The sequence below is a fragment of the Thamnophis elegans genome, chromosome 16, assembly GCF_009769535.1.
Source record: "Thamnophis elegans isolate rThaEle1 chromosome 16, rThaEle1.pri, whole genome shotgun sequence".
NCBI lineage: Eukaryota > Metazoa > Chordata > Lepidosauria > Squamata > Colubridae > Thamnophis > Thamnophis elegans.
This window is the reverse complement of record NC_045556.1, coordinates 36,379,175-36,405,264: the sequence shown is the minus strand read 5'-3', so window position 1 is coordinate 36,405,264 and position 26,090 is coordinate 36,379,175. Positions and strand designations below refer to the sequence as shown.

The 26,090-nt window shown below is 42.9% G+C and overlaps 1 protein-coding gene across 5 annotated transcripts in view; it reads left to right on the top strand.

Annotated features, from left to right (window-relative positions):
• CNTRL (centriolin) overlaps positions 1-26,090 on the top strand; it is a 40,216-nt gene that overhangs the window by 3,962 nt on the left and 10,164 nt on the right. For 3 of the 5 annotated variants that reach the window (XM_032233026.1, XM_032233027.1, XM_032233028.1), the window contains exons 5-35: positions 278-419; positions 1,500-1,686; positions 2,777-2,970; positions 3,768-3,887; positions 4,978-5,200; positions 5,664-5,773; positions 6,335-6,529; positions 8,948-9,101; positions 9,268-9,488; positions 10,305-10,481; positions 10,803-10,925; positions 11,269-11,411; positions 12,216-12,423; positions 13,083-13,262; positions 13,943-14,122; positions 14,413-14,529; positions 15,504-15,642; positions 15,797-15,939; positions 17,183-17,354; positions 17,518-17,813; positions 18,743-18,948; positions 19,427-19,619; positions 20,421-20,551; positions 21,593-21,733; positions 22,049-22,175; positions 22,977-23,141; positions 23,583-23,742; positions 24,208-24,323; positions 25,110-25,327; positions 25,645-25,802; positions 25,935-26,008. In XM_032233026.1, coding sequence (XP_032088917.1) covers positions 278-419; positions 1,500-1,686; positions 2,777-2,970; positions 3,768-3,887; positions 4,978-5,200; positions 5,664-5,773; positions 6,335-6,529; positions 8,948-9,101; positions 9,268-9,488; positions 10,305-10,481; positions 10,803-10,925; positions 11,269-11,411; positions 12,216-12,423; positions 13,083-13,262; positions 13,943-14,122; positions 14,413-14,529; positions 15,504-15,642; positions 15,797-15,939; positions 17,183-17,354; positions 17,518-17,813; positions 18,743-18,948; positions 19,427-19,619; positions 20,421-20,551; positions 21,593-21,733; positions 22,049-22,175; positions 22,977-23,141; positions 23,583-23,742; positions 24,208-24,323; positions 25,110-25,327; positions 25,645-25,802; positions 25,935-26,008 — 5,113 coding nt within the window. Of the gene's footprint in view, positions 1-277; positions 420-1,499; positions 1,687-2,776; positions 2,971-3,767; positions 3,888-4,977; positions 5,201-5,663; positions 5,774-6,334; positions 6,530-7,445; positions 7,677-7,700; positions 7,843-8,947; positions 9,102-9,267; positions 9,489-10,304; positions 10,482-10,802; positions 10,926-11,268; positions 11,412-12,215; positions 12,424-13,082; positions 13,263-13,942; positions 14,123-14,412; positions 14,530-15,503; positions 15,643-15,796; positions 15,940-17,182; positions 17,355-17,517; positions 17,814-18,742; positions 18,949-19,426; positions 19,620-20,420; positions 20,552-21,592; positions 21,734-22,048; positions 22,176-22,976; positions 23,142-23,582; positions 23,743-24,207; positions 24,324-25,109; positions 25,328-25,644; positions 25,803-25,934; positions 26,009-26,090 lie in introns of those variants that run through there. The other 2 variants (XM_032233029.1, XM_032233030.1) reach the window with 2 other exon arrangements.

Genomic DNA, 26,090 nt, shown 5'->3' with positions numbered 1-26,090 from the left:
TACACAGAGGTAGTCTAAGAAGTACATGGAAAAATAAAACAAGCCAATGTATATCAGCAAACTTCCTGTAAGTTAAGATGCCCTTGTATTCTGGTAACTTCTTAGCTTTTTATTTAAGCTGAGGTGTTATTAAGTTCTTCTAATCCTGGCCTGTGGAGTGGAAATTTTTTATCACAGTTCTTCTATTGTGTAAAAACTAACATTCATGTTAAAAATCCAAACTGTTCCTCACCTTAACATGCCGGGTTGTCCACCCATCTCTCTTTTTTTTGTCCAGTAAAATAGAAGGCATTGAACATTTACACAGCCTTCAGAAGCTGAATCTGGCTGGGAATGAGATTGAACACCTCCCTATGTGGTTGGGGAAAAAACTCCAATCCCTTCGCATCCTGAATTTAAGAAAAAATAAAATCTCATCCGTAAGTTATTTTCCATCCTACAACAATGTTTATTATTAGAGGATTGGGTACCATTGTACCCATCATTGTGATTGTTTAAATCCTTCCCAACATATGACAATATCTGAAAACAGTTCGGCTTCCTTGGAATACTAGCAATACCTTTATTGACTGTTAATAAAGAGCTGTGGTGGCACAGTGGTTAGAATGCAGTATTGCAGGCTAACTCTGCCCATAGCCACAAGTTTGATGCTGACCAGTTCAAGGTTGACTCAGCCTTCCATCCTTTCAAAGTTTGGTAAAATGAGGACCTAGATTGTTGGGGGCAATGGGTTGACACTATAAAATGCTTAGGGAGAGCTGTAAAACATTGCAAAGTGGTATATAAGTTATTCTATTCTAATGTATGGGTGCAGGTATATAGTGTAAAGCACTATGAAGCAATATATAAGTCTAAGTGCTATTGCTATTGCCAAAGGAACCAACTTCCAGAGTCATGGGATAATCAGTTGCAGAATCCTATGACTGCAGAAAGTCACTATAAATATATCTTTTTGCTCTCTGTTGGAAAACAAGGACGGGGGGGATCACATAATTTGGAGTAAACATTCCCTAAAGCTAAAAAAAGAAAATGTACTCTCCCACACAAAGAAGCATTTTGTGGGTCCTTAAAATGCTCTTCATTGCCTTCTATTTTTGGCTCTATTGCTGTATATTTGTAAAGCTCTATGAAAGCACTATAGTAGAAAAAGCGGGTAATTTTTAAAGATTTCCCTTATTTAGAATTCAGCTCAGTTTCTCTTTGTGTAGCATTCACACAGACTTCTTTTCAGTAGTATCTATCCAATAGATATTTTAACTCCAGAAATTAACATGATCCATCATAATTGGTGGAACTTCTTCATGGTTTCATCAATTTCTATTCAGTTTTATCATAAAATAACCATTTAGCTTATCATTTCGTGGACTGTTGCATTACTTATCTGTTGTAGAAAACTAATTTATGCCCCAGCGTCTTAATTCCTGCACCTTTTTATGATTTATTTATTCCCTGTATTTATTTGTTATTTAAATTATTAATTGTCTATTATTTCCTTTCAGCTCCACGAAGTAGCCAAACTGAAGCCTCTTAAAGATTTGACTTCTCTGTTCCTGGCAGACAATCCGGTGGTAAACCTACCTCACTACCGTCTCTATACCATCTTCCATCTGAGGTCATTGGAAGATCTTGAGGGCCAGCCGGTGACGAATTGTGACAGGGAAGAAGCCCTTGAAAGATTTAATTTAGGTATGTAAGTGCCAGTTCAAACCACCATTATGCATTCAGATACCTTCATATATATATATATATATATGTGTGTGTGTGTGTGTGTTTGTGTGTGTGTATATATGTATGTATGTATGTATGTGTATATATATATATATATATATATATGTATGTATATGTGTGTGTCTGTGTGCATATATACACACATACATATATATATACATATATATATACATACATACACACACACACACGTTTATTTATTTGTCAGCACAAATGCAACATATATATATATGTTGCATATATGTTGCATATACACATACATACATACATACAGCCATACATACAGCATGAGGCAAAAATCCCCTTATGTAGAAACATTTAGGACTGTAACTGAAAATGAACTGTTTCAATTTTTTTTTAAGCTGTGGTCATGCTTTTATACAGAAAAGGGTTGTTTGTGGCAAGTTGGATGGTAACGCACATTTTATGTTCATATGGCAGGGTGGATTTGATTTAAATAAACTCAATTTAAATCATGATTTAAATCACTAGTAAAAAGGCTTGATTTAAATCAACTTGATCAATCAACTGTCACCTCTGTCCTGCAGCAGCTCCTCCTCTGACCCGCTGTTGCCTCGTGACACTCCCAATATTGCAGAATATACAGCCTCATGCCACATAATTAAGCTCCATTTCATGCTGAGGAAACTAAATTATTAATGTATTTTAAATAGAAAACTATCTTTAGATAAATGTTTTTTTTAAATTCCAAAAGCATTTTATTTAAATAAATTTGATTTTTAAACATACGATTTAAATTTTAAAAAATCTGATTTTTTTTATTTAAAAAATCATCAATTTTTAATCCACCCTGCCACATGGTCTATCTGAGACACAATAACTTGTCACTAAATAACCTCACACTGTGTAACAGGCTTCTCTCAGCAATGTCTTTGGCACCATCCCTCCTCCTTGTTTTTCTCCCTCCTTTATAAACGAACTTTCGGTTAGGTCTGCCAATCCAATTTGCCTTACTTATTTATTTGCTTTCCTGCCACAAAGACGATGGACGTGACTTTTTTTTCCCGGGCCTGCTTGTCCTTTGCAGAAGAGGTAGAACACCTAGAACGTGACCTGGAACAGATGACCAAGGAGATAGAACGCTTGCAGAACAGGCAGTCTGTCCTGCTAGAGCAGGTCAAGCAACAAGAGGAGCAGAACAAATCCTTAAAACAGAAGCAAGAGCAGCAGAAACAGAGCCATAAAGACCTGGAGAGCGAACTGGAAACCAAAAATGAGTTGGTAAAGCAATAGATTGGATGTTAGGTGATCATAGATCCTATTCTAGGCAACCATAGATCTGATGTAAAAAAAAATGTTGAGACTCTGGAAAGAGTGCAGAGAAGAGCAACAAAGAGGATTAGGGGACTGGAGGCTAAAGCATGAAGAATGGTTGCAGGAACTGGGCATGGCTAGTTTAATGAAAAGAAGATCCAGGGGAGACATGATAGCAGTGTTCCAATATCTCAGGGGTTGCCACAAAGAAAAGGGAGTCAAGCTATTCCCCAAAGCACCTGAGGGCAGGACAAGAAGCAATGGGTGGAAACTAGTCAAGGAGAGAAGCAATCTAGAACTAAGGAGAAATTTCCTGACAGTTAGATCAATTAATCAGTGGAACAACTTGCCTCCAGAAGTTGTGAATGCCCCAACACTAGAAGTTTTTAAGAAGATTGGATAGCCATTTGTCTGAAATGTTATAGGGTTTCCTGCCTGAGCAGGGGGCTGGACTAGAAGACCTCCAAGGTCCCTTCCAACTCTTTTATTCTGTTCTATTCTAAACTGGAATGTTTGAAATTTATCCTTTAGGCACAAAAAGACTAGATATGATCTGTCTGGTTTTGGCTTTGTCTTTTGTGTGAACAAACCCACTATAGATTGTGCAGCACACCATGGGTCTAAACCATAACCTTACATGATGCGTAAACCAGGTTGTCCCATAATCCACGCTTACTATTGTGATGTGACCTTGACTTACTGCTCGTATGTATCCACATATTCCTGAAACTGACCTTGCTTTACCCTCCTGCATTTTCCATTAGCTGAAGCAAAAAAACGTGGAACTGACTCGAGCTTGTCAGAAGCAGTATGAGCTGGAACAAGAATTGGCTTTCTATAAAATTGATGCCAAATTCGAGCCGTGGGGCTATTATCCAGTGGAGGTAATTCTTGGGAAAGGGTGAGGGTGTTCTGATTTTCGGCAGTCTAAAATTTTGGCTAACAAAGGATCCCAATTTCTGATAGCTCCCGTTCTTAGTGGGATGATCAGAGAAGAAGGGCTTAAACACATTAAGTATGTGCTGAGATTATTGGATTAGTTCTTCCTCTGATGATGTTACCTAGTTGGGTAATGCAATTGCAAGAAAACGAAGAAGCTCAGAGAGCACCAAGAACTCCATACTTCTTCCTCTCGCTCACTGCGGCCTTACGGAAGGAGTACTGAAAAAAGTCATTTTTGGAACTGGACCGAGTTTTCATGGAACTCTCTGCATGTCCAAGCTATGCAGCCTCAATACCCTCAACCTTGCAGGGTATCTTTTCATCCTGGGAAAGAGTGGGAGGGTAACACTTACTTGTAAGTCTCAGTGTAGTTAAAGCCTCTAAGACGGACTTGCTTGACTCCTGATGTGCATGTTCAAACCCCCATGTGCTAAGAATGGGCCATGTGTTCAGGAGGTCAAACATATAATTATCAAAGCTGGGGAAGACCACCTGAGCACTTTCTTCACTCTTAGATGTTCTTACTTACGTCCCTCACCTACACAAACTACTGTGTTTCCCTGAAAATAAGACAGGGTCTTATTTTATTTTGACCCCCCCCCCCCCCCGAATTAAGCACTTGGCCTTATTTTCTGGGAAGTCTTATTATTTTTGAGGTGCAGGAGGCGGCGAGCGTGATCATCTCGTGGCTGTTGCTGTGTTGCAATATTTTCTGGGAGGGCTTATTTTTTGGGGTGGGCTTATTTTAGCACATGCGCTCAAAAGCCCAATTGGGCTTATTATCTGGGGAGGTCTTATTTTCAGGGAAACAGTGTAGTATATGAGAATTCCCTGAGGAAGATAAAATCTGCGAAAGCGTCAGACGACTTGTCCAAAGTTTTTAGTTATTTGTTTAATTGAATTAAGAATATAGTAGAAAGATCTATTGGTTAAATCAAAGGTGAAATAAACTATCCAAAACATCTCATGGTTCAGATTGCTGGCTTTGCAACCTAACATCCCTGGACTCCTGCATTATTTCTCCTGTTTTAGGATGTTGAATTTGACAACACACCGGGTGAAAGTCCTTACATTGGCAAGGCCAGGTACAAAAGGAACATGTTTGCTATGGAAGGTTACATCCCGAGAAAGGCTCAGCAGATGCAGATGGGAAACCTGGAGAAGGAGGAACATCAAGAAGCCCAGCAGCTTAAACAGAATCTTCTCCAGTCGCTCGATGAACAGCTTGAGGAGAAAGAGAGGAAGATTAAAGAAGGTATTAACAGCTTTCCTTGTCCTACCTTGAAATCACGAGCCGCGAGCTTACGCCTCTGTGCGTTGGGGTGACCTCTCAGGAACGTTTGATTGATGTTGATCTATCAATAAATGAATCGAGTCCCTTGCGATTAAGATGACCTGAAATAGACAGCTCTTCATCTCACAGGTTTAGCCAGCATGGTAGATTCCAATAAGCTGCACTGAAATAGCTCCAGAGGGTATTCAGATTTAAAGTCTGGCTCTTTGGATCTTCTTTTTTTTAAAAAAAAAAACCTTTCTCTGATCCTCAGCAGCCTCTCCAACCCCATGTGTGAAAGAAAAGGGACTTTAAAAAGCTTTGGCAGCAATTATTATTTAAACATTAAAAATGTTTTGCTTTTCTAACAGGAGAGATATGCCTTTCACATCGCCGGCTTCTAATCCATTTCAACTGAATCTTAATTTTTCATTTTTTTTTTCAGCCCAGGAAGAATTGGCCACGTTGCACAACAAAGTCGCCAAGGCAGAGCAACAGGTCTTAAAAGTCACCGAGGAGCTTAAACAAATCGAGGATGCAGTCTCCCAGAAAAAGGTATGGACAAATGAGTGTGACAGCCAGACTAGCTATGCTCATCCAGTGTGCTGAGCCATATTTCTGCTTTGCCATTCATGTGTTGCGTTGAACCCAATACACCAAAGATTTTTTTTTAATGGTTTCATGCGAGATATAAGCTATTAGTCTTTTTGTGCCTAAAGGATAGAATTTCAAACATGGCAGTTTAAGGCTTTTAAACTGGGGAAGTGAGGACATGATGAGCAAAACATTAAAACCACCCTTCATCTAGAATGGGAAAAATAGCACAGACTTGGCATTTTATCTTCCATTTTTGTCATTTATAGCAATGTTGCTGAGCATCAAAAGACAGGAGACTGACCCAGAAACCCCCTGAAAGCTACAGTCCTGTGCACTTATATTTGGAATTAATTTCCATTAATTCAAGGAAGGTTGACATCTAAGCGGGAGTGGGAACCCCAATTTCTGAATTGAAATACATTCCAAGTTTTTGTACCTAAGCTTCTAGCTTGAGGATCTTTCATGTGCTCCTTCTTTCCCAGGTTTCTTTGGTTATACTCTCTGCATTTTCAACTCCAGGTATCGGAAGTAGAAAAGGACTGTTTTCGGCAGCAGCTGAGCAACAAGATACGATTCGTTCATCAGTTACAAGAGGAGGCTCTGGAACTAGAGAGACAGATGCAGAAACAACGGCAAGAAATGGCAGAAAAGGAAAAGGAAGTAGAAGGCTTGCAAAGTTTCCTGGACTCTCTGGATCCTAAAGATCCCAGATATGTAAGTGTGGACATATCTTCCCATTTTAAAACGGGTTGCTTTCTTTTTTAACTAGGATCTGTTCTGTCAAAGAAACTCAACTCGGCTTTGAGTTTTTGCCAGCTACGTCAGTCCGATACTTCTGTTTATTCCAATTGGTCTGCAGGAAGTTTGGATGCGGTTTGACTTACCCAGAGTTCCCTTAGCAAAGCCAACTTTTTTCATTAAGCCAAATTCTGCACTTTTTCTAGAGTCTCAACATCTTTTTTATAGTGTGGTGACCAAAACTGGATGCAGGATTCTAGGTGTGGTCTTACTAGGGGTTTATAGAGTGGTATCAGTACCTCACTTGATCTTGATTGTATCCCTCTGTTAATGCAATTTAGGATTGCATTGGCTTATTTGGCTGATACCGCACACTGCTGGCTCATATTTAGCTGGTTGTCCACTAAGACTCCAAGATCCCTCTCGCAGTCACTGCTATTAAGCCTGGTTTCACCCAGTTTATATGTGTATTTTTGGTTCTTCTTACCTAAGTGTAGGACTTCACTTTTCTCTACATTGAATTTCATTTTGTTAGATAGGGCCCAGTGTTCAAGTCTGTGTTTTTCAATGTTTCCAGTTTTCAATGCCATGGGGGTGAATACTTCTTGTCCCAAACTAATTTTTGTGCGCCAGGCCACAAAGCTCACAACAGAAAACCCTGTCAAGATTGCAGCCTTCCAAAACCGACATCTCTCTCCCCCCCTCCCCCCCCCATGCTTTTGAAACAAAGGAAAGCTGTTTCCTCTCCCGGAGAGCAGAAGTGCCTACTGCCACTCCTAAAGCCGATTGGCTGCCGAGGGCAGCTTCCTGTGTTGTGATTTAAAGCAAACAGGGCAGAGCCCGATTCGCCAAGACAAGCAGGGATTGGCACACACATTCCCGCTGTTCAAGCGTCATAAAGAATCTCGCACGATCTCTGGAGCTGGCTTCTTTCAAAACCACTTCCTCGCCCAAGTTGCAACTGTCAAACAGAGGACGATGCGATACGCCAGACGAGAAGGGAGGTTAGGGGAACTGCGTCCAGATTAGGCAACTCCTTCCGTTGCTGCATTTTTTTCTCCCCACAATGAATTTCACATGCTGAGCGGGGAGGGGAAAAGAAAGGCGAGACAAAGAAAGCAGTGTAAGTCCTCTCTCCACCCCACCCCATCAAAAGACTCTGGGGGCAGCTCAGCAGCTGCAGGGACCTTGGAGGGGTGTCGACAGCATTCAGCGGTAGATAGGCTGTAGAAAAAAGGAAGAAGGATCTTGTGTGATTGTGGGTGTGTCAACAATGGCCGAGAAGCTTGGTGAGTGTGCGATTGTGCTCACGCGAAACATGCTTTGACCTTTTTTTTTTTTTTTTGCATTGCTTCAGGGAATCTGGAAGAGTGTATCTGGAAATCGTTGCATTATTGAAATCGGAGTCATTACTGTTTTGCATTTTTAAAATAATTGCTGGATGTTCCAGTTGTGTAAAGGGACCGTTTGACTAAGCATTGAGATTCCTCGTTGGGGTTTTTTTTTTTTTTTAACCGTTGCTGTTGTTTTGGAAGTTGACAGTCCAAACAATCGTATATTTTTTCTTTTTTGCTATTGATATAGAAATAGCCAAATGCAAGATAGCGATAGAAATTGGTATTCTGGAACCCCAGTTTGAGGGAATCAAGCATGCAAAATCTACCTACAAACTATTGCAAATGTAGTACTGTAATAAAAACTGGGATCAGGGCTGTTTAAGTGGGCTGCACTGTCAGGAGATGTGGTTATATGGGAAAAGCCCATAATTCAGGTTAGAAAGGGGGCTGTGATCTTAAAAAAAAACAACCCAGTTACTGCATATAATACTTATGTTAGCTGTTGAAGGTATTTGGTTTCTGTTTTCCTGCGTTGCTTTGAACTGTCATAAAACATAGAATAATAGAGTTGGAAGCAACCTCAGAGGTCTTCCAGTTCAATCTCCTGCTCAAGGAGGAAACCCTACATCATTCCAGACAAATGGCCATCCAGTCTCTTCTTGAAAGCCTCCAGTGATGGAGCATCCACAACCTCTGGAGGCAAGCCGTTCCACTGATTAATTGTTCTCACTGTCAGAAAATGTCTCCTTTGTCCTAGGTTGCTACCCTCCTAGATGAGTTTCCATCCATTGCTTCTTGTCCTGCCCTCAGGTGCTTTGGAGAATAGATTGATCCCCTTTTCTCTGTGGCAGCCCCTCAAATAATGGAACACTGCTATCGTGTCACACTTAGTCTTTCTTTTTGTTAAACTAGACATACCCAATTCCTGCAACCGTTCTTCATATGTTTTAGCCCCCCAGCCCCCAAAACATCTTTGTTGCTCTTCTCTGGACTCTTTCCAGAGCCTCAACATCTGTACTTCTTGCAGTGTCTCAACATATGGCCATTCTGTCCCTAGGCTCATATGAAGGCCCAGAAAGCAAGCAAAGAGCAGCAACTTGACATGATGAGGAGACATTATAAGCAACTGGAAAGCCGCCTGGATAACGTGCTGTCCAGGATCGCAAATGAAACTGAAGAAATCCGGGATTTGGAGCAACAGCTCACCGATGGTAAGCTTCTCCTTTGCAATCCTCTTTTCCGTCCAAAACCTTTATGACAAACTGGCCATGAGTGCCTCGGAATGTATGGGGTGCTGGCGTTGAAAGCATCCGTAAAGGTTTTGTTGCAGGAAACATCTCAGGTAGCTTGGGAATTGTCATCAATATCTGTTCGCAGGCCAGATTGCAGCCAATGAAGCCCTGAAGAAAGACCTGGAAGAAGTCATCCTAGGATTACAGGAATACCTCCAGAACGTTAAGAGTCAGACGAAGCAAGCTGCCGATGAGTGCAAAGATCTGCGGAAAGAGAGGGAAGCTTTGCTGAAAAGGCTGGCAGAGGTAGAGGAAGAGAGGAACCAGCTGGAAATAGTTGCCATCGATGCCGAAAGCCTGAGAAAAGTGAGTTATGAAGACAACTGTCTTTATAACCTTGCCATTACACCAGATAAGGATAGTATTTGTAGCTCAGGATTGAAGTGAGGACTTCTTGGTGCTCTCTAGCCTAGCACCGATGATGTGTTGTGGCCCGCCAGCGGCCAGCAGAGCTGGCAGCCGATTCGGACCGTGAGGAGGTTGGGGAGAAACCTGGGTCAGTCCTGGAGTCTGGGGAAGGCTCTGATGAGGGCTCTGTGTCGGAGGCAGAGAGGGGGTCAGGGCCATATGCCAGTTATCAGCTGCCTTCAGAGTCGGACATCAGTGAGGTAGATGAACAGCTGGAGCCTGTTCCCAGTGTGCGCATGCACAGAGTTGTCAGACGAAGGGAACAGCTAAAGAACAGGGGTCAACTTGGGAATAAGGCCACAGGTGGAGGATGAATGGCCCCTCCCAGAGGAAATCAAAGAGGAGCGAAAGGGGATGGGAGTTTGCAGGAGACAATTAGTTCGCTTAATTGGTTCATAACTCTTCGAGACATGGGCCTGGCAGCTCTCCAAGACTGATAAAGGTCTGTGACTGTAAATCTTTGAAAGACTTTGCTGGATTGAATGAGCTGAATTCACAGTCAATTAATAAAAGTAGTTTTTGTCGGGACCAGGAGTTTGCTTCATGCCCTTGGGCAGCCTAGGTCAGAACATGATGTTACCTAATTTGAGCAGCGAAATGCGTGCAAGGAAATAAGCTCAGAGAGCAGCAAGGAAATCGTGCCCATCAGATCTGCATTATGCAATATTGTGGATAGGTTGACAGGAAGAATCCAAAGGGTACCTTTGATTTCAGGAAACTGAAAACCTGGAACAGGCTCTCCAACAGCAGCGTGAACTCAACGAGGCCTTGCAGGAAGCCCAAGGCGAGATCAGTGCTTATGAGGCTGAGCTGGAAGCCGAGCTGAAGGCTCGAGACACTGAAGCCAGCCAGCAGAAGGAAGAGCTGGAGAAGTTAAAGCAGTTTATCCAGGTAGGCAAACATATATCGAAATAAAGGTCACCTTGTGGTCTGAAATGAAAGCTAGTATCTCTCCAGCTTTAGAATCGTCACTGGGACCTCCCCAAGAAGTGACATTTTAAGATGTCAAAGATGTTCTGGACAGATTTATTTCAATCAAGGCATTCTCAAATTCCAGCCTGATGAAGGTTGAGAAATGGGAACTTCATCTTCAGGGCCTTCAGAATAAAAATGTAAAATAATATTCAGTAGCTCAATTTGGGGGACAGGTTGCTTCAGTTTTCTTTGAAAGATTTGCTTTCTACCTATTTTCTTTCTGATTGGGTGTTGCAGGTGGAACAGTCTCAGCTTGGCAAGGAGAGGCAGGCCCTAGAGAATGCCTTGTCCAAAGCACAATTGTGCGAAGAGAGGGAACAGGAGAACAATCAGCTCCTCTCCCAGCTCAAACTGCTGCAGGTAGAGTATTTTTTTCTCCCAATTGCGTTCATAGCTCTCCTTCAAAGAATTAATATTAGCCCAATGAATGTTCATTGAAAACCAGTTGTGTGTCTGTCTTTTCCTTTCATTCAGGTCTGTTAAAAATTAACACAGCCTTTATGCTAGAGAAATTATTATTGGTTGTAATAACAATGAAGCAGTTGAATGACAAAAAAAAAGTTTGCAAATGTGCAGCCCTATTAATGTTCTAATGAGACATCTGTATGTTTTATTCTACGACCGAAATGAAAATAAATAAATTCCAACTTTGTAATGGTGCATGGTGATCTTTCAAACCTCTCTCTATCTCTATCTATATCAGAAAGACAACCACCTCTTGAGGCAACAGCTGAAAAACACGCAGGAACAACTGAATCACACAGCCGATAGCTTAATTCATCCCGAGGAAGTCTCAGCTCGTGTGAATGAACTCAAACAAAAGTTGCGGACTGGGGCCGAAATCAGGTGTGATAAAATCAGAAGAGTCCTAAGTTCACAGGTATCAGGCCTGCCCCAGTCTGATCCCTTAGGGAAGGAAAACCCTCAACTCCATGTAGTTGAAGTGAAAAGTATTTTTACTAAAAGATGCTTGTTGTAGTAAAGTCAGGCAGAATCTGATTTTCCCACACATCAGTACAAACTATTTCCTTCAGTCCCATCCCTTCTCTCGTGACCAGTCCAAATCCAGCCAATGCGATGATGTCGGGGTGTTTTGGGAACACTAAGGTGTTTGGGCTGGTAATTTTCCACACTCAGGGCAAATGGCCTTGAAGATGCCTTGACACGAACTGGTTCCATGTTGATCTCTTTTTCTTCAGCTGTCATCCCCCTTCCCCAATTCCCACACAACAATGCATACCAATGCATACAGTTTTGTTGCCCATTTGTCATCCCCATCCCTCCACCCTAGTCCTTTGATGGTAGGATGCCAGTGTGGCACGAAGCTGAAGATGGTGGATCTGACAATGGGAATGGGAGATCCTTCTAGAAAGGCTTGGGAAGTTCTAGTCCTAGGCAGCCCAATGAAGCTTCTAGTGCGCTTACACATGAGGAGAGGGATTTTGCTTTTGAATATTTAGGATGTTTAAAATTAATGAAGGGTTTTTCCTGGGGAATCACGTCTCACCAAACTTTAGAAATGTGTCGGGTTCTCCTTTTTGCCTTCTACTTCTTCTTTATCCTCTAACTTTCCCTGATAGGAAGCTCTTTATTTATTTTAGTTTATTGTTTAAATCTCCATATATATATTTTTTGCTTCTTCTACAACAGGTGCCATAACTCGAAGGACGTATTAGGGAAGAGCCTTGCGGAGCTGCAGAAACAGTTTGCTGAGATCTTAGCTCGTTCCCAGCAAGAAAATGAATTGGCCCAGGCCAGGGAAAGAGCGCTCCAGAAAGAGGTGGCTACTCAGCGGGCTGAGCTGGAAGAAGCCCAAGAAAAGTATAAACTGGCCTGCAACAGAGCTGCAGAAATCAAAGTAAGTGAGGGGGGGAGAGGCAAATTATAACCAGTGGGAGGAAAGGTCACTCAGCATTTTGTCAGAAATCTTTTTATAAATAATATGTTGTTTACATGGGGCACTTTTTCCTCAATTCTGCAACTAGTATTCTGCGGAAAATCTTTGGCTTGATCCTTAATCCTTACCTGCGTCTAATTAAACAGAACTCTGTCTCATTATATTTCTCATTATATTTGGCTGCTTTCCTATTCCCTTGCTCTTTAGCTACAGTTATGAAGACTTTAAGGCAACGGGCCCCAACCCTAAGGGTTGAGACCTTAAGGGTATTGCTGAAGATCAGAGCTCCTCTATAAAAACAGCTATTGAGTTATAATAAAAAATGACTATTAAAATTATTAATACAGCAGGAAAAATTGTAAGTAAGTGGGAAGGAACGGGGATGATACATTTCATTTCATGTTTGTTTTAGTAAAATAAGATTTCCTTCCCACTTTTTCTCATTCCCACTTTTTAAACTAAAAAAAAATTCCTGCCTTCTTTTTTTGCATCGCTGGGAGTGCCTGATATTGACAAGAAACACTTTATTAATACTGTTCACTGACTTCCCTTTGTTACTTGTATTTATCTAGATCCAATCCTTAGTATCACTCGCCCTTTTACTTCCTGCCTTTATCTAGATTAAATCCGAGAGGAGGCAGAACGAGGCTCGTGTTCAGCAGTTAGAGGGTGAAATCCAGCATCTCGTTGAAAAGCTGAAGAGCATGGAGGAGATTCAGGGCCTCACCGATCAACAGCTTCAAGAAGCTGATGAGGAGAAAGAACAAATCCTTGCTGAGCTGGAAGACTTGGAGAATCAGGTGGGGGTATCTCCTCTTGAAGGTCTACAAAAATATCTAGCTGTTGATTTGTTTTTTAGTGTGGATGCATTCAGTTGGAAAGATAGGATAGGATAGGATAGAGAATAGAATAGAGAATGGAATAGAAAATAGAATAGGAATAGAAATGGAAAAGAATAGGAATAGATTATATTATAATAGAATAGAACAGAACAGAAGAAAGCTTGGAAGACTATTATTTCAGACAGATTGGCTGTCCAATCTCTTCTTGAAAACCTCCAGTGATGGAGCACCACAACTTCTGGAGGCAAGTCGTTCCACTGATTGATTGTTCTCACTGTCAGGAAATGTCTCCTTAGTTCTAGGGTGCTTCTCTCCTTGATTAGTTTCTATCCATTGTTTCTTGCCTTGCCTTCTAGTGCTTTGGAAAATAAGTTGACCCTCTCTTCTTTGTGGCAGCCCTTCAAATACTGGAATGCTGCTACCATGTCCCTCCTAATCCTTCTTTTCTCTAGACTGGCCATACCCCAATTTCTGCAACAGTTCTTCATGTGTTTTTTTGTCTCCAGGCCCTTAATCATTTTAATTGCTCTTGTTTGCACTTCTCCTGCAAAGGTGAATCAGGGTTATTTTATTGTAGCTTTCAGTGCTTTTGTTTTGCTTTGCTCAGATCTGTTGAATGCTTTTGTGGGTCTTTCCAGAAAAAGTCGGAAGACGCGAGGGCACAGCTGCAGTTCCACAGCCTCAGCAAAGAGCTGAAGGCATTAAAAGAAGCCATTTCCGCTTCCGATAAAAAGGCCACGGCCCAGCTCTGCGCCGCCAAAGACCAGCTCCAGTCGCTTCATGGGACTGTATTCAAAATTAATCGGGAACGTTCCGAGGTATGGTGCTGCAGAAACTGCCCGCTCAAAATTGTGACAACTGAATGCTCATTGCTTACGGAAATGGAAAATCTGTGTTTGAGACCTGTAGTTAAGCAAACTTTATTATATTTTATCATTTATCATTATATGTAAACTTTATTAATTCCAGTGAATCCAGCAAGAGCATTAAAAGTCTCTGCAGCTGTTCTTTTGTAATTTAGTTAAATGCACAATCCCATCTGTAAAGCGCCACTCCAAATTGATTTGGCATTTCTTCCCTCTTTCCTTTCTCCCCCCCTCAACTGAAGGAGCTTCAGGAGGCAGAAAAGTTTTGCATGCAGGCCACTCAAACGGCTAAGGATCTGGCCAGAGCAGAAACAGAAATAGGACTTTTGCAGAAGCTTCTCAGGGAAAAGGAGGCGCAGGTATGTTATGTTTACAAACATGTTCCTTTTCATAGTGGAGCCCTGGTGGCTAAGGGCAGTATTGCAGGCAAATTGTGCCCACAGTCTGGAATTCGATCCTGACAGAGAAAGTTGACTGAGCCTTCCATCCTTCTGAGGTCGGTAAAATGAGGACCCAGATTGTTGGGGGCAATATGCAGACTCTGTAAACCCCTTAGAGAGGGCTGTGAAGCACTGTGGAGTGGTATACAGGTAGTCCTAGTCTTACAACCACAATTGAGCCCAAATATTTTGTTGCTAACCAAGACATTTGTTGACTATTGCCCTATTTTACAACCTTTCTTGCCACAGTGGTTAAGTGTAGTGGTTAAGTTAGTCACACAGTTGTTAAGTGAATCTCTTAAACACCCATTGACTTTGCTTGTCAGAAGGTTGCAAAAGGTGATAAAATGGGACACTGCAACAATCATAAATATGAGTCAGTTGCCAAGCTTCTGAATTTTGATCACGTGACTAGGGGATGCTGTAACTGCCGTGTGAATAAACGGCCCTGAGTCACTTTTTTCAGTGCCGTTGTAACTTTGAACAAACTAAACAAACTGTTGTAAGTTGAAGACTATCTGTGTAAGTCTAAGTGCTGTTGCTATTGACCTAAGGACTGGAGTGAAAGATTTACGAGGTGGGGGATGTAAGATGTTGAATTTGGTGTCTCCCCAAACCCTTAAAATTGAAAACTTGATGATAGTATCCATCAGAAATATCTATGGAGGATTCAGGATGATCCCACACCACTATTTGGATGTCTCCTCTGAGGACTCAAGATACTGCCTCTGACCCTGATCCTTCTTGGTTTTACATGGGATTCAAATTCATTCCACCAGCTTTTGACAGCATGTCAAAATCGGTCAGATCAGTGGACAGGAAGGACTTGGTTTGGGGCGCCCATGAATGCCAAACCTTCTCCACCCAAAATAAAATGTTTTTCAACATTGCAGTTGGAATTGGAAAAAAACAATGCCGAGACGGCAGCTTCGCAGTTTCAAAAGGAAGAGTGGGAGAAGTTGAACGGGCTTCTGAAGTGGCAGAAAGCAGAAACGGACCGACTCCGCCGAGCCTTAGACCAGGCTAAAAACGGTTTGTTTCTTTTCTCTTTGCTTTTCGGGAAAAGTGGATGAATTGGCGCTCTTCCGCGAAAAAAGTTGTGTCAACAGAATAATGAATGCGCTTAAAACAATAAGACAGCCGGCTTGCTTAGAAAAAGATACTGAATTTTTAAATTCCCTTGTAGGCAGCAGGGTGGAAATTGAAAGCATACTGAGCGAAATCGAAGGACTCCGGCGTACGATCTCTCAGCAGAACGATACCATCGCCAACTTCATGGCGCCACTCCAGCAGAGTCAACATCTCTTTTTTGTGCCGTCGTCATCCCAAGTATGAACCCCCTCACACCTTGAAAGAAACTTTAAATCAAATCAAGCAGAGTGGTTTACAGGGCTGTCCCTTCTTTTCATTAAAAAAAAAATATCTGGAGTTAGGAAAGCATTTTATTTCGCTTCATCCCACCTACAGCTGGCTACTTGTACACTTCTTTCCACCTTGCTAAGCCGAAGTAAGATAAATATTTTGAGTTTTCCTGAGTGGAAGTCCGAAGTAAGCCCAGCCAGTTCCTATTATCCACAGTTTCCTTACAGATTTTTTTCCGTGCAGCCTGGTTATATCTGAAGGGAGAAGAGACTCAGTCCCCAAAGAGAAGGAAAATTTCAACATTTATAGACAGTGTTGGGAATGCCACAATTTGGAGGACTTTCATAACAAAATGATTCTGGCCCTTTTCCTCCCTTTCTTTACCCTTTGCACTTACAGATGTTTGCATATTTATAGCGCATAAGTCAGCTTTTGTAGCATAGCATGTTGCCATATTTTGATAGAAGAGTTCATAGTTGTACAGTGTACAAAGTTGTACAATGGGTGTCTTTCTGCCTATTGCAGTGATCGGCAACCTTAAACACTCAAAGAGCCACAAAGGCCCTAACCTGGAGCCGACCAGAAGTCCGGTTCCCCCACCATAGAGTCTCCTCCTAGCACGGCATCCTTTTTCCTCCACCTGTCATAACCTATCAATAGCAGTAGACTTATATACCGCTTCATAGGCCTTTCAGGCCTCTCTAAGCGGTTTACAGAGAGTCAGCATATTGCCCCCAACAATCTAGGTCCTCATTTTACCCACCTCGGAAGGATGGAAGGCTGAGTCAACCCTGAGCCGGTGAGATTTGAACCGCTGACCTGCTGATCTAGCAGTAGCCTGCAGTGCTGCATTTAACCACTGTGCCACCTTGGCTCTATCAATTGTGGCGCTGACTGGAAAACCCGCCCCTTGCCATAAGAGACTGGTGTGCCCTGCTTTTCCCCCCTCCCTTGAACAAACTGAAAGTTCCTCTCAAAATTGTGGTGCCGACTGGTGACAGGGAGCTGCAGCAGAGCAATGAAAGAGCCACATGCAGCTCCAGAGCCGTGGGTTGCTGACCCCTGGCCTATTCCCAGGATCTGAAATAATAGTTTTTACTCCCTTATTTTTTGCCTGAAATGCTCTTATTGCATTGGGGGTCTCCCCTCTTGGGAATATTTGTCTCAACTCAAGTTGGTTATTTGTTGTCGTTTATCTTCTTTTTCCAAGGCGTCAACTCCTGCATCTCAGAGCACCAAAGATTCGGGCATTATCTTACAGTGTCCCGTGTCGACTCCCATGGTCAAACAGGACAGGAAGCTGTCCGAAAGCAAGAAAGCACATTATCCTGCTTCAAAAGAGTGCAGCTGCACAGCTGGCCTGCAAGAACCTTCCTCTAGCAGTAAGTCAGTTCAGCTAACTATCTTGCAAATTGCAAACACGCTGTTTCTTTTTCTGAGAGCGCATCTCTTCGCTCCTTGTGTCTTTGGGTTCCACAAAAAGTTTCTCACCTGTGCCATCCAGTGTTTAACTGGGATTCTGTTCACTGTGTTTCACCCTCATAGGGCACCAAGGTGATGGGGAAACCCGCCCCAGCGCTGCTCCTTGCGTTCTGCCTCCTGGATCCATCATTTATACCCTGCTGCCAGATGGCAACCCAGTGCCCCAGGGGACAGTGCTGTACGGCCTACAGCCTCCCTCTGCGCAAGCCCACGGAGGCCCAGTTGCTCCCACCTCAGTGGTCTATGGCTCACCTCCCACCGGAGTCCAGCTGCATTATGGTCTTCTTCCTGCTAACTATTCTGTGCCATTGGTTCCCCTGGGAACCCTTCATTGCAACATCCCCGACCACCGAAACTTGGTAAGAGGCTAGATAATTGGGTTTTTGAAATGAAACTCATTATCGATAAGAGGAGAAACTCATTATCTTTGGATTTTATGTTGTGGCTCAGAGATGGGCGCCAACAACGTAGCCTAACCCTTTTCGTCCATTCTATCCATCAGTAATCTGGAAATGGTTCATACTTGGCTAGGATAGTGACAAATGTGTTGAGCCTTTTTGCTCTAGAACATAGAATAATAGTTGGGAGCTTGGAGGTCAACTAGTCCAACCCCCTGCTCAAACAGGATACCCCAAAACAGGTGGGAGGGTGGACGTGTGGTGGATGGATGGATGATCGGATAGAAGGAAGGGATAGATAGCCAGTCATAGAGTCTCGGGAAGTCTCTGAGACGGCTCTGCATTAGACACAGAGAGTGGGCCAGGGCCATATGCCAATTATCAGCTGCCTTCAGAGTCAGTGAGTCAGACATCAGTGAGGCAGATGAACAGCTGGAGCCTGTTCCCAGTGTGCGCATGCACAGAGTTGCCAGGAGAAGGGAACAGCTAAAGAACAAGGGTCGGCTTGGGAGTAAGGCCACAGGTGGACGATGAATGGCCCCTCCCATAGCGAATAAAAGAGGAGTGAAAGGGGAGTGGAGTTTGCAGGAGACAATTAGTTTATTCCTGCATTCTTGCCAAGTATTGCGGCGTCTGAAAGATATTGGCCTGGCCACTCTCCAAGCCTAATAAAGGTCAGTAATTGTGAATTATCTTGAAAGATTGAGGGTCGGGACTTTGCTGGAGAGGAATTCACTGTAAATTAAATAAAAGGGGTTTATGGGGACGAGGACTCAGCTTCATGCTGCTGGGGAAGCCTAGGTCAGAACAGGCAGCCCCTTAATTATTGAATCCCCTGATTGAATCAGGAGATGGACTCTAGTGATGTACTTGGTCTCCATCTTTTGCAGGAAAATGAGATCTTGAGGCTAGAGGACAGCATAGAGACATTGAGGTCTCAGCGATACAAAGATGGGTCCTCCAGAACTTCTCGTGAAGCTAATAAAGAGATGGAAGAATTGAACCAGGGCATACAGGACTTGTTGAAGGAGAAAGAAGATCTGGAGTACCAAGTCGCAGAGCTGCAGCGGGTAGCCCGGAAGAGAAGTAAACACATGTGAGCAAGCTCTGTCGCAAAACATTTAACAACCACAATAAAATCTATCCTGAGATTTTCCTCTGCGTGGAAGGCTGTGGCACTTTTTTAGCCCATTCAGCAAGAAAGAGCCAGGAGATGCCGTTTAGCAAGTTTTTCCTGTGAAGCTCCTGTCATATTTGGAGCAAGCTATTTTTTCTTATCAGGATGACTTTATCAATCTCATACTATTATTTATTAATAGCAATAGCAATAGCAGTTAGACTTATATACCGCTTCATAGGGCTTTCAGCCCTCTCTAAGCGGTTTACAGAGTCAGCATATTGCCCCCAACAACAATCCGGGTTATTCATTAAATGAATAACTTTCCTTTCAGAGCTCTTGTTTAGCTAAAAATTGGTGTTTAAGGGATGGGGTCAATTTAGCTAAGGACGACGGCAGAAAATCAATGATATTTTTTGGTACCCATCTCCCTATCTTCTCTTTCTCTCTGCTTTAGAGATTTGATCGAAGGCCGTGGGGACGGCCTCACTGCAGAGCTGGAATTGGAGAATTCGATCCAGTGCCATGAAAGTATCATGGATGAAATTGAATGTGTGGAAAAGACACTTCTGAAGCGACGGGCAGAACTCCGAGAGGCAGATTGTCTTCTGTCCGAAGCTGCAACCGAGCTCGAAATTACTCGAGGAAAGGTAGTTTTAATATATTGATTTAAAATACCTGCTAGTGATGTCTCACTGTTGTTTGCCCTATATCTCCTTAGCCCTTCCAAGGGCTGAATAATAGAATTATTATTCTTTGACTCGTCATAGAAGAAGAATTTAATGTTCTGGCCCACCAGCGCAGCTGGCAGCAGAGGCAAACAGTGAGGAGGTTGGGGAGGAGCATGAGCCAGACCTGGAGGCTGGGGAAGGCTCGGAGGTGGCAGAGATGGGGCCAGTTGGCAGTGATCAGGTGCCTACAGAGCTAGACAGCAGTGAGGAAGAGGAACAGCTAGAGCCTGTTCTCAGTGTGTGCATGAACAGAGCTGCCAGAAGAAAAGAACAACTTAGAAATCATGGTTGACTTGGGAGTAAAGTCACAGGTGGAAGGTGATTGATTGTCCCTCCCATAGGAAATAAAGGAGGAATGAAAGGGGAGGGGGCTTTTGCAGGAAACAATCCATTCATTCAGTCATTAGATTCGTTTCAGGAGTGTGAAGATCTGTCCGTGAATCTCAGAGACTCTGTGCCGAGTCTTTTCTTGCACAGCATCACATTTGGAAAATATTTACATGGCAGCTTTCCAAGCTAGATAAGGTCTGTGGTCATAAATATTCCTTTGAAAAGACTGCCAGGCCTTGCTGTATGGGAATGAGAGGAATTCACATTCATTTAATAAAAGAGGTTTTGTCAGGACCAGGACTCTGCTTCGTGCTTTTTGAGGAAGCCAAGGTTAGAACATTTAATTCTTCTTCTTTGACTAGTCATAGTGCTTTTGATTCCCCCTTCTAGACAAAAGAGACTATTCAGAAATACAACACCGCTAAGCAAAACTTGTCTTGCACCGAGAAAGAAGCGGAGGAACTTGAACGACGAACTCGGGAGATGGCTGTAAGGCTTGTGAAAGCAGATCAGGAGCTCAGGTGAACATAAGTGACTTTTAAGAGCACGCTCTTCACTCCCAACGTAACAGGGCCAGATGGTGGCTGAGAAGATTGGGAACACAGCAGTCATAAAGCGTTCTTGCTTCTGATTTAACTAACAGTTTGCTTTTACGGGCGTGTAACAGTTGCTCTGGGGGAAGAATTGGTGTGGCAGGTGGCCTGTATATTTATGCACACCCATCTTTCTTAATTGACAGTCGATTTAATGGCTTTGATCATCGGCTGCCATTCTCCGTATTTACTCAGCTTCCATTTTTATTTAAATACGGTGTTGACTTCAGCGCACGTTTAGCCGTTTTATTATGAACCTCTCCCTGAGCTTGTCAAAATCAGAACAGCATCCCTTAAATCAAACAGCAAACTCAATTTCCAAACACGGATTCTCCAAAATCCAAAACAAGATTGCTCATGCCCTCAAGAGTGTGAAATCCCCTAGGTTACCCATGGTTTCTTTGCAGGAGTGCAAAATAGGATACAAATACAAAAAAGAGAATAAAAAGATGTCATCAAACCCTCTTCCTAAGGTCCACTCAGGAAAACGAAACAGATAAAAGCTCAAAAATTATTTGGTTGTTGTTTGTGTGTTCAGCGGTTCGAATCCTTAGCGCCATGAGTGAGCTCCCGTGACTTGTCCCAGCTTCTGTCAACCTAGCAGTTCGAAAGCACATAAAAATGCAAGTAGAAAAATAGGCACCCCCTTTGGTGTGAAGGGAACAGCGTTCCGTGCGCCTTTAGCATTTAGTCATGGCGGCCACATGACCACGGAGAGGTCTTCGGACAGCGCTGGCTCTTCGGCTCTGAAATGGAGATAAGCACCCCACCCCCCCTGAGTCAGGAACGACTAGCACAGATGTGTGAGGGGAACCTTTACCTTTATCTTATGTGTTTCATGGATTGTAGAATTTGCCTCTTGGATGTTTTAGCTCCTGATTTAAAAAAACAACAACCCCCCCCACCCCCCCCGCGAATTGATTTTCATATTGATTTTCAATTAAGAGATTTTTGATGACTGCCTTTCAGGTTGCTTCAAGCAAACACCCAGGATTTGGAACAGCACAAAATGGAACAAGAAGGAATTTTGAAAGAAATCAACCAAATCGTATCAGCAAAAGATTCTGAATTTCAAGTCTTGAGCCAGAAGATAGAAATATTGACCGAAAGGTATTTTTTAGACTGGCGCATCTGATGGACATCAAACCACTTGAGTAGATGGTGTTCATCCTCCCTTTTATTTTTTACTTCTCTCCATAATCTCCAATGTGCCTTTCTCTGAAAATTCCCTTTAAGACAACACGGGCACCTATAATACTATGCCTTTTGAGAGAGGGTAAACCGCCAATTTGAGCTGAACCATTTTGGCAAATATGCTGGCTTGTTTAACCGTTTCACCGAAGGGCAGCTTGGCCACCCTGTGTTTAAACCTTTCTTCCTCCTCTTCCTCCAAAATAAATATGTCCCACTTTCATTCTTTTCCAGCCTTCAGAAGCTGCAAACAGGCATCCAAGTGGCAGAAGGCAATGAAGATCACCACCTTCAGATCCTCAAAGAAGCAGAGAACATCCTTCTGAGCAAAAAGCACGATCTAGAGAGATTAAAAGATCAGGTGGGTGGAATCCTTCCCGATTTACATTTCCCAGAGATCGGAATGTTCTGAGATAATCTTGGATACCGTCATATAGAAAACAATGTTGAGACTGGAAAAGGCTGACTTAATGACCAGAGGAGTTTATTATTCACAAATACCAGTGATATTAGTGCAACTATTGCTAATAGAGCCGAGGTGGCGCAGTGGTTAAATGCAGCACTGGAGGCTACTTCAGCTGATTGCAGTTCTGCAGTTCAGCTGTTCAAATCTCACTGGCTCAGGGTTGACTCAGCCTTCCATCCTTCCGGGGTGGGTAAAATGAGGACCCGGATTGTTGTTGGGGGCAATATGCTGACTCTGTAAACCGCTTAGAGAGGGCTGAAAGCTCTATGAAGCGGTATATAAGTCTAACTGCTATTGCTATTGCTATTGCTAATATTTAAATTTACAAAGAGCCACGTTGTTGTGGCCTGCCAGTGGCCAGTGAAGCTGGCAGCAGAGTTGGACAGTGAGGAGGTTGGGGAGGAATATGGGCCAGTCCTGGGGGCTGACAGAAGCTCAGACGAGGGCTCTGCGTCAGAGGCAGAGAGGGAGCTAGATAGCAGTGAGGCAGAGGAACAGCTGGAGCCTGTTTCCAGTGTGCGCATGCGCAGAGCTGCCAGAAGACAACTAAGAAAGCAGGGTAGACTTGGGAGTAAAGCCACACTTTGGAAGTGGTTGGCTCCTCCCAGAGGAAACAAGAGGACACACCCTGGACTGCCCTGAAGTCTGATCAATAAAGACTTGTTTCTACAACTGAACGATTTCTCGTTTTGGCAGACTGCCGTTCAGCAGCAAGAATTACACCTGGTGGACCGATTGCTGGATCAAAAAAGGAACGAGCTACGTCACCTCCAAGACAGCATTGCTGAGAAAAACGCCAACTTTGCAGAAGCTCTCGGGAATGGGGAGGCGGAGATAACCGAAAAACGGCAACTAATAAAGGTTTTTTTTAAACTTCCCATCACATTTATAGCTTTTTTAAAAACGGTTCTTGCTTTTTCAATTTCTTGGAAGTTTTATTCAGAAAATCTTGTGTTAGATTTGATCGTTCGGACATTTCTGTTGTTTTAATCTGTTCCCGTTTTGAGAATTGTTCTCATTTTCCAAAACATTCGGAACACCTCTGTTTATAGAAATGGACCGTTCCGATTGCAAATAGAATTTATAAAATGTGTTAATTTGATCAGTAAATGAAAATTGTAACTATACAAAGTAAATTTAACAGCCTACCCCAATCACTCCCACATAAGCAGATCTCAACTGAACCATTTTGCTGAAGTACTGTTGTCACAACTGATGAAGCTACCTGGATGAGAAGTAAAACTTTTTATTTCTCAAAAAGCAGTCAAGTTGCTTTCAATTCTTTCTTCACCCTTTTCCTAGGAAACAAAGGCTTTTCTAGAAGACCTGAGTGTTCAGAAGGGAGAACTCAATGCCCAGCTAAGTGAGAAAAGATCCCAGCTTTCTCTCGTAATGCAGAATATCCAAAAAGAAGAAACAAAGCTACAGGATATCCTGGGACTGATAAAGAAGCATAAGACAGGTTTGGCTTTAAAAAAAAAAAACCAAAACCCTTTAGCCACATTTGCAGCTTTTTAGATCTCTTGGGGCTCAGTGGCTAAGACGCTGAGCTTGTTGATCAGAAAGGTCGTTGGTTCGGTGGTTCGAATCCGTAGCTCCGGGTAAAGGGGTGAGCTCCCATTACTTGTCCCAGCTTCTGCCAACCTAGCAGTTTGAAAGCATGTAAAAATGCAAGTAGAAAAATAGGGACCACCTTTGGTAGGAAGGGAACAGCGTTCCGTGCGCCTTCAGAATTGAGTCATGCCAGCCACATGACCACAGAGACGTCCTCGGACCGAGCTGGCTCTCTGGCTTTGAAACGGAGATGAGCACACAGACCGCTTAGAATTGTGAATGACTAGCACATATACTGTATGCGAGGGGAACCTTTACATTTACCTATATACCTACCAATATTTACATGAATGCCTTTTCTGCCATTCATTAGAACTGAAGCACATGCTGGAGACGGCACAACTGGGAAAAGAGGAGGTCGAAAATCTGAAATTCCAGCATAACCAAAAGGCGAACGAGTTGGAAAAAATTGAAAGGTTGCTTCTAGAGGTAAAAGAAAAACACTTCAATAGTTGTGGTTCAGTTTGGGAATCCCTGCCTTGAGCTTCTTGCAGATATCCTTGGTTAATCTCACTTTTCTAATAAGGAAAAAGCTGCATCTCCACTAATACAGGCAGGGCAAGCTACTGTATATAAACAGGGACCAATCCCCACTCTCATTGTAGCGCTGATGATGTTACCTTGTTGCGTAATAAAATGTCTGCAAGTGAATGGATAAGCTAAGAGAGCACCGACACATGACTTACAGTGTGTTTCCCAGTTTATAATTTTTGCTTATATTTGGGTGATGTCTTTATTATCTTATGATTTTGATTTTTAGTTACTCAGAATCTTGGGAATGGGCAGCATACAAATGATAATAATAATCAGTCAGTGATATTTGTGATACATTTTTAAATGTTCAGTTGACTGAGTTTCATGTTTAATAATCCCTTGCTGCCCTATTATGCAGCAATGAGGGTGCAGTGATCATTATCTCATCTTCTTTTAACGACCCATAATCCCTTGCAGGGTGGAGTCTGGGCAACTGAACAGAGCTATCAAAGTGTTTACTGGCTAGATGCCCTTCCTGTTGCCAATGCAGAGTTTTGTTCAGCAGAGATATTCTCATTGTGCCCAGAGAGAGAGAAATATCTGCCTCTACCTGGGATCGAACTCACAGCCTCCTGATCGTGAGGCGAGAGCTTCACCACTCCACCTCTAATGAGGATGCAGTGATGGGGGAGTTCAATTTTGGGGCAGCTGTCTTTATGCAGACATTTTTTTAAACCCCAGGAGAAGCTGGAACTGGAGAATCTCCAGCAAGCATCCCAACGCCAACGAGGGGAAGTCGAGTGCCAGAGGCAGCTTCTCCAGGAGGCCCAGCAGGAAGCTGAGCGTCTGACTTCTCAGCTCCACCTTCTGCAAAACCGCGTCAAGGCTCTAAACGATGAGAAGCAACAGCTGGAAGCCAGCTGTGAAAACCTAGAGGAGAAATTCTCCCAAAGCAAAAGGTGAAGATGGCAATTTGGAAAGAGATGTTTTCTGACATTGCAAATAAAAAAATCCCCAAAGTGGTTGTTGTATAGGAACATACAGATAGTCCTCAAACTTACAGCACGAACTGAAGATGTTTTGCTTCTTGTCCAAGAAGCTTCTTCGGTTCTTCTTCTTCAGAGCTGAAGAAGCTTCTTGGACAAGAAGCGAAACGTCTTCAAAGAAAAAACAACACCCAGTTGCCTTTTGAAAAAGCACCTGTGGCACAAGCGTGGATGTTGAGAGTCTCCACAGATAATTTGTGAAGTAAATGCGTGGCTTTTTATTTTGACAGAACCTTGGCCTCTACAGAAGATAGCAATAAAATGATTCTCGCCAGCAAGGAAAAATCGGTTTCGGATTTCCAAAAACTGCAGCTTGAAATCAATCAGCTTCACAACCAGAAAATAGTTCTGAACAAGGATATCGCCGAGCTACAGAAGCATTTGCATGGTACGGGATGAGTGTCTTGTGCGGGATAAAACACCATCAAGATTATGATCTTTTTAATCAAATCTTCCCCCTTGCTATTTTTCTTGGCGATCAACCTCTTGCTCAAAATATTGCAATTATTTTCCTCTTTAGGAAAAAAGGAAGAATTGGAGGTTTTGAAGACAGAACTGAACAATTCCAAGCATTACCTTCAGCTGTTGGAGCAGGTGAGTTTTGTTTAGATTTACTGTTCAGTGTTAAGGATGGGGAAATGTATGGCAGCCAGGAGCCACGTTTTTCCCCCAAGGA